The 7,769-nt window shown below is 37.9% G+C and overlaps 1 protein-coding gene across 3 annotated transcripts in view; it reads right to left on the bottom strand.

Moving 5' to 3' along the window:
- Window positions 1-5,677, bottom strand: part of PPP1R14D (protein phosphatase 1 regulatory inhibitor subunit 14D) — a 6,781-nt gene extending 1,104 nt beyond the window's left edge. For all 3 annotated transcript variants that reach the window (XM_074289309.1, XM_074289308.1, XM_074289307.1), the window contains exon 1: window positions 5,305-5,677. In XM_074289309.1, the coding sequence (XP_074145410.1) occupies window positions 5,305-5,570 (266 nt within the window). In that variant the 5' untranslated portion in view covers window positions 5,571-5,677. The remainder of the gene's footprint in view (window positions 1-5,304) is intronic.
- Window positions 5,678-7,769: the final 2,092 nt, after the last annotated feature.

Below are 7,769 nucleotides of genomic sequence, written 5' to 3' on the forward strand. Positions count from 1 at the left end.
GACACAAGCTGTGCGGCTCTGAATAAGTCACTTAACTCTCAGTTTCTTCATCTATAAAAGGAGGATAATAAAAGCATCTACCTCCCATGGTTTTCTTGAGGATAAAATGAGATAATACATATCAAACACTTTGCAAAACTACCTTATAAGTGTGAGCTAATAATATTATCATTATTTTGCTTAAGTAATCATGAGTAGTTGACATAAAAAAAAGAACAAAATAGAATACAAACTCCTTATTATCCTGATATTCAAAGCCCTTCACACTTTGCTCTAGACAGAGTCCCCTTCACCAATTCTGTCAATTAGCCACCCAGGTTAGATTAATAGATGCTGCTCAATTCCATGCAATCAAGGATTCCCCCACTCCTGAACATCATTCTGTCTACCTCTCTGACAATCCTCTTCCTCCAAAGCCCAGCTCATGTGCCTCCTCTTTCTTTAAGCCTTTTCCGATCTACTGAAAATGTCCTTTTCTTGGAGCATTTTGGGTCTTTCCTTTGTCTTTATCATTCTACTTGGTATCAGGCTTGTGTACATTTGTTGCCCGTTGGATTGGTGTGGTGGAAATAGTTCTTGATTTGAAGCCAGAAGATCCAGATTCAAATCTATCATTGCCATTCCCATCTTCTACCGTGTCACACCCATTTCCAATGACTATGTGGGCATTTTCACTGGCTGTCCCCTATCCCTAGAATTCTCTCTCTTTATTTCTGCGTTCTAGCTTTCTTCAAGTTCTAGTTTAAATCTCACCTTTTTATAAGAAGCCTCTAGAACCTTTCCTTTATGGATTATTGCTTCAATTCATCCTGAGTATACTTAATTTGTACAAAGTTGTTTGCATATTGTCCCTCCAACATTGTGGTCTCCTTGAGGACAAGGGACTACCTTTTGCCTTTCTTTATATCCCCAAATTACTCTTTGGGCTCAGTTTTTCTCATTTGTAAAATGAGGGGTGTAGATTAGCTGTTGTTTTTTATCTCTTTATCTCCATCCTGGAAAGTGTTCAGATAGTTCTCAAAGTGCCTGGAACATAGCAGTCTTTAAATGTTTGTTGAGATGAAGAGTAGAATGTGCCATTTGATTTAAGAGGTTTCCAATGCTAGTCTCTATCCCAAATAATAAGAAGCAATTACACAACCCCCCTTTTGAATTCACTCAGTATGTTTCAACTAGAATTCATTATCTCCCGCTAGGGAAACCCACTCCACTTTCTAACTTCTCTCTTATTGAGGGGGTCACCATCCAGTCATCCAGGTATGATATCATCATTCAGGTAATTGACCTGAGAGAGAGAGAGAGAGAGAGAGAGAGAGAGAGAGGAGAGAGAGAGAGGAGGGAGGGAGGGAGGGAGGAGAGGAAGGAAGGAAGGAAGGAAGGAAGGAAGAAAGAAAGAAAGAAAGAAAGAAAGAAAGAAAGAAAGAAAGAAAGAAAAGAAAGAAAGAAAAGAAAGAAAGAAAGAAAGAAAGAAAGAAAGAAAGAAAGAAAGAAAGAAAGAAAGAAAGAAAGAAAGAAAGAAAGAAAGAAAGAAAGAAAGAAAGAAAGAAAGAAAGAAAGAAAGAAAAAGAGATAGAGAAAAAGAAAAAGAAGCCCACTCTACTTCCTAAGTTTTCTCTTGTTGAGGGGTCATCATCCAGTCCCCCAGGTATGACATCATCACTCAGGTAATTGACCTTAGAGTCAGAAGAAAGAAAGAAAGAAAAGAGAGGGAGAAAAAGAGAGATAGAAAGAGGGAGGGACAGAAAAAGAAAAAGAAAGGGAGATAAAAAGGGGGGAGGGACAGGAAAAAGAAAAAGATAGAAAGAGGGGAGGGACAGGAGAGATAAAAAGAGAGATCTGAATTCTGAGGAGATTCTTTGAAGATCTTTGAATGTCAAGCAAAATATTTTTTTTATTGATCTTAAAGGCAATAGGAAGCTACTAGCATTTATTGAATAGTGGAAGGGTGACATGGTCAAACTTGCATTTTAAAGAAGATGAATTTTATGGAGGAATGAAGAATGGAATGAAATTGGGAGAAACTTGTAGCAGGCAGAACAAGCAGCAGGCTTGTTAGGAGTAGTCTATAGGGGAGGTGATTAAGGACCTGCACTATAGGAATACTAGTTTCAAAGGAGAGAAGAGGACATATTGAGGAGAAGTCCTGAAGGTAAAATCAATAGTGTTTGACAACAGATTAGACATAAGGAAAGAGTGAAAGAATGAAGAATAGCTGAACACATAGATTTTGAGCTGAGGAAAATGGATGAAGGTAGTTAGGTGGCTTGAGGATAGAGTACTGGATCTGAAGTCAGGAAGATTCATCTTTCTGAGTTCAAATCCAGCCTCAGACACTTACTAGCTGTATGAAACCTAGACAAATCATTTAACCCAGTTTGTAAAATGAGCTGGAGGAGGAAATGACAACCTACTCCCAGATCTCTCCCAACAAAAGAAGTCAGGGGGAGGGTTTTAGGACAAATTGAGTCTAGGCAAAATGGAGTTCAAGATGTTCAATAGGCAATTAGAGATGCAAAACTAAACTAAGTCAGCAGAAAGGTTAGGGTTGGATAAGTAAATTTGAGATTCATTTGCATAGAGATGATAATTGAGTCCAAGAGGGCTGATGAGATCACCAGTAGAATCTCTGGCTTCCTGGAAAGCACGGTTCAGGTAACATCTCCTGTAGGAGCCTTTCCTGATAATCCAATCAATAAGGACTCTCATTCTCCTCTCCCTAGAATTAAGTTATAATCATATGCATTTTGTATTTTCTTGGCTATGCTTATTTTTTTTCTCTCTTAGAATAAAGGAAGCTCCTTGAGGGCAGGGTCGCCTTCATTTTTGTTCTGTTTCCCATGCCTACCATAGTGCTTGTCATGGGTGCAAAATATGGGTTCAATAAATGCTTGTTGAGTTTGAATTAAATCCCAAATACTATCTCTAATTATAAATCTAATTACACAATCTAATTGTAAATCATACAATTAGGCTCAAAACAACTGAACCTGAATGTTGTGACATTGTAAAAATTAAATAGTCTCAAAGAGGAAATATAAAACACCTGCTCTAATTCCTTGGACCAGGTGGAGTCCGTGGGTGTGGGACACTGCATATAATGTCAGATTTTTTTTATATGAATTTTTTTCCTCTTCCCCTTTAAAAAAATTGTTATGAAGTATGGCTCTGGGTGTGAGGACACATGGGGAAATGTAGGTGATATATATATATATATATATATATATATATATATATATATATATATATATATATATATATATATATATATATATATATATAAAACCATCAATAAAAATCTGTTAAAAAATTATTCCTCTGGGAGAGAAAAGTTTGAATCCATGAGTTAAAATAGAATAAGGGCAAAAGAATAGATCAGAAGACACAATGTCTATGGACATCTATTTGAGCCCAGTTCTGGCTTAGTAGAAAAAGTGACAGCTTCTCATGATGAAGACCAAGACATATCTTTGTCCCATCTGGGAAGCAAAGGTCCAGGAAGAAGGAAAGTATATTTATTAAACATTCAATATGTGCCAGGAATTGTGCTAAGCACTTTACAAATAATCTCATTTGAATGTCATAGCAACCTTCTGAGGTAACTGCTTTATTATCCCTATTTTATTGATGGGAAAACTGAAGCAGATAACAAGCAGTTAAATGACTTGCCTAAGGTCACATCTAAGACGAAACTCAAGTTTTTCTGACCCGATGGGGCCCAGTGCTACATTCACTGCTCCACTAGCTGCCTCGGAAGGGCCAGAGAAAACTAGAGCCAGAATAAGAAACGGGTTGGGAAAGAAAGTGCAGATTAGTAGACTAGCACCATTTCTGAGCTACAGCCGTTTTTGGGGACCATGTTTATGAAATTAAATTAAGATCTATACTGTTTTATGTTTTTTAAAACACTTATATTTATTCATCAAATGCAGTCAGAGATCTTCCAAGCCTTGATCCCTAGAATATCAAAACTTGGAAGGATTTTTTTTCTTTATTGTCCTAAGTATATCTTTTTTTAAAAATAGCCTTTTATTTTTCAAAATTCATGCAGAGACAGTTTTCAACATTCACCCTTGAAAAACCTTATGTTCCAAAATTTTCTCCCTCCTTTCCTCCCTCTCCCCTAGACAGCAAGTAATCCAATATAGGTTAAACATGTGCAATTCTTCTAAACATATTTAGAAGGAATTTCTAAGATAATTTTATCTGACTACATGTTATCTTCCCCATAGATTGTAAATTCCCTGAGCTCAGAAAAAACTTCGGTTTTGCTTCTGAATCCCACAATCCTAAGTACCTAGCACAGGGTCTAATACATAGTAATCCCTTATTAAAAACTTGTTAATTGATTCACTGATGAATTTATCAATCTGTTCAAGTCCCTGATTTTATAGATGAGGAAAAAGAAACAATCAAAAAGGAATTCCGAGATCTCCCATCAAGAGATTAGCAGAATCAGGACTAGCATAAAGGTCTCTAGGTAGCCAACATTTCTTTAGCTTTCTATTTTAAAGAGACTTTTATTGATATCTTTTGTTTTTAATCGATTAGATTTCCCTTCTGTACTCTTCACCACAGAATAAACATTTAATAACCTTTTCTTAATATCCCCATTTTACATATGATGAAAGTAAGACCCAGAGAGATCTTGCCCAAGGTCCCACAGAACTTAGAGGGAGACCTAGATGGTACAGATAATAGAGTTCTTGATTTGAAGTCAGGAAAACAGCTTTAATCCAGCTTCATTTATTAGCTGTGTGATTTTAGATAAATCACTTGAGTTTTCTCAGTTTTCCCATATATAAAGTGAAGATAATAATGACACTTATTTCATAGGTTGTTTTAAGAATCAAATGAAAGCAAAGATGGGGGTGTCTTTTTTAAATGCAGTTTTAAGCTATTGAAAGGAAGTAGCAAAAAATGTACTAAGATTTTTGGAAGATCCTGCAGAAAGTGCTTTGCAAACTATGAAGTCCCATCTAAATGCTATTTATGATGATGGTGATGATGATTATAGCTGAAACTAGAATCCACATTTCTGGACTCCTCCTTTTATTGATCCTACTTGTTCTCAATGCTCTTTCCTTTATCCCATGCTGCTAAGGACATTTTTTCCCCTGAGGAGCAGCCCCTTGATGGAAGATGCAAAGAATAAGTCCCATTTTTTGAAAGAGAAAGCCTTTATACTTGCTTGTGGCCCTGTCCCTTCAGCCTTTCTGATCTCCAGCTCTTGTATCTATATCTGTTCTGTCCCTCCAGTCAACCCCTTTGCTTTTTCCAGTCATTTCAAAATCCCCATCTGTCCACACCTGGTACAGCTCCTGAAGCTGGGAATCCATCCACTCCTCTGTCTCTAGCCACGTCTGTAGCTGTCCCCGGTCATACTTCACTGTCAGACGGCTTGGTTTCCGGGTCTTTGGGCCTGGGGCTTTGGAAGAATCCAGCTGGGATTTTGAGTGCCCTTCCTTGGACGTTCTATTCTCAATGACAGAAGCCCATTGGACCTGCTTACTGTGGCTCTCTGGATTCCTGGTGGGCACTGAGCCACAGGGAGAAGGTCTTGAGGAAAGCATGGATGTCCAGGTGAAGGCAAGAAGCTGGGAAAAACTGCTCTGGCACTGACCAAGATAGGATTAAAGACCAGGAGCAAGGAAGGAAGGGACTGAGAGACTGTACTTAGGTGCTGGGAGGGGCCAAAGGACAGATCCCCTGGAGTTTTCCCAGGGAGCTCCAAATGCCAGCCTCCTGGCTCCTGCCCTCCAATAGGTGCTGTTTCAGAGATTAGTTTATTGTGCTGGGATGTAAGTGAAAATAATCACAGAGGGTACAAAGAGCAAGCAGCCTCAAGATCCTGGGAGAAGCAAAGTTCCATGTCAGCAGCCCAGGCAAACAGAAGCAATTTAGCTTCTGAGCTGGGGCTCTATAATCCACTGGACAGGGCTTGAGCTGAGCCAGAGCTGGATGGTAGAGTGGGGATTGGGTCTGAACTGAGTCAGTGAGGAAAGCCAAGAGCAAAATCAATTCAGGTAGACCAAGACTTTAAGTGTAGTTATGATTAAGAGAGGCAAGGTGACACATTGAATAGAGACTCTAAGTCAAGAAAATCTGGGTTCAAGTTTTCCTTCTGACATCTAAAGGCTAGGTGACCCTGGATAAGTGATTTAATCTCTCAATAACTCTCTATAAGATTATAACAGAGGAAGTATTGCTATGTCTTGATAAAGGCAATTTCTTCAAATTGGCTCACTGGTTGAAGAAGAATAATTGAAATATACGCTGTGCCCCATTGCCACTTCCAAGCTCTACCCCTCTCTCCATCACTCAGTAATGTTTCCACCTTTGAGGTTCATGCTTCTTATATCTGTCACCCAATCAAAATTCTGGGAGCTGCTGTTTATAGACCTTCAAGTCTATATTCCTCTTCCTTCCTCAATGATTTCATTATCATCTGGCTTAAAATTTTTCTCTCCTTATCTCCTGTTCTCATATTAAGCCAATTCATCAAATATCCTAATCTAGCTCCTTAACCTATTCACCATGTGTGACCTATTCCTCTGCCCCATGTCAGCCACACACAAATAGTTATAATCTTGATCTGGCCATCACCAATAAATGTCCTACTTCCACATCCACTTACCCACTTATCTGGTCATAATCTATAGGGTCTTCATCTCTCTGCCTTCCCTATCAAGCCACACTCGTTTTTGTTTTTTAATTACAAGATCATATTTTAATTCCGGAATTTTACATTTTAGCATCAACACCATCATGTGCATACAAATGATGTAAAACAAGTACAATGGTATTTTGTAAAACAAAATAAATTTTGTCTTATGGGAAAAAAAATATGCTTCATGTCTACACAAATAGCCCATCTTTTCCAAACAATACCTAAAATTAAAATTGACTATAAAATCTCCATAACAGGGAAACTGTTTCAGTTTAAACTATTCCAGGAAAAATGGACCTATAACACATTAGAAGGGTGATATCTATGTGGTGGGTTGCAGCTAGTTTCATACTTTTGAGCTTTTAATTATAGTATGGGGACATTTTTCTCACTTTAGCATGATCTCAGATGATAGATGGTCAAACTAACATTAAAATATTTACAAATGTGGCACTTAGAAGGCACAGTGGATTGAGCTCTGGTCCTCTTCACTTCACTCTTCACTTGAGCACTGGCCCTGAAGTGAAGAGGACCAGAGCTCAAAAATGAACTCAGACACTTAAGACTTCTTATATATATAAACCTGTGAAAGTCACCTAACCCAATTACCCTCCTCTCCCTCTCACACAAATTAATTTTTAAAAATTTTAGAAAATATTTATACATTACTTGCTGCTCTTTAAAAATAAAATTTTAACTGCTTCAATTATTTTTGCAATTCATTTGTATATCAAGTCATACTCTTTGTTCACACTCTGACCCCCTAATCCTTCGGCCTCTCATTTCTCTCCCTTACACTAGCCACTCTCTCCTCTTTTCTCTGTCTCAATCCTCTAGTGAACGAATTCAGCTTAATACTGCCCTCTCTTATCATCAGTATGTCCAGTGAAGTTTCCAACTTTGCTCCTAGACCAGTGCTGAATTGAAGTAGACAGATCATGAAGTCATTTTGTCTGTGTCTATTACAGATTTATGTTTTGGTTTTTGTTGTTATTGCTCAATCATTTTCAGTTGTGTCTGATTTTTTGTGACCTCATTCGGTTTTCTTGGCAAATTACTGTAATGGGTTTCCATTTTCTTCTCCAGTTCATTTTCCAGATGA

The sequence above is a fragment of the Sminthopsis crassicaudata genome, chromosome 2 (assembly GCF_048593235.1).
Source record: "Sminthopsis crassicaudata isolate SCR6 chromosome 2, ASM4859323v1, whole genome shotgun sequence".
NCBI classification, from domain to species: domain Eukaryota; kingdom Metazoa; phylum Chordata; class Mammalia; order Dasyuromorphia; family Dasyuridae; genus Sminthopsis; species Sminthopsis crassicaudata.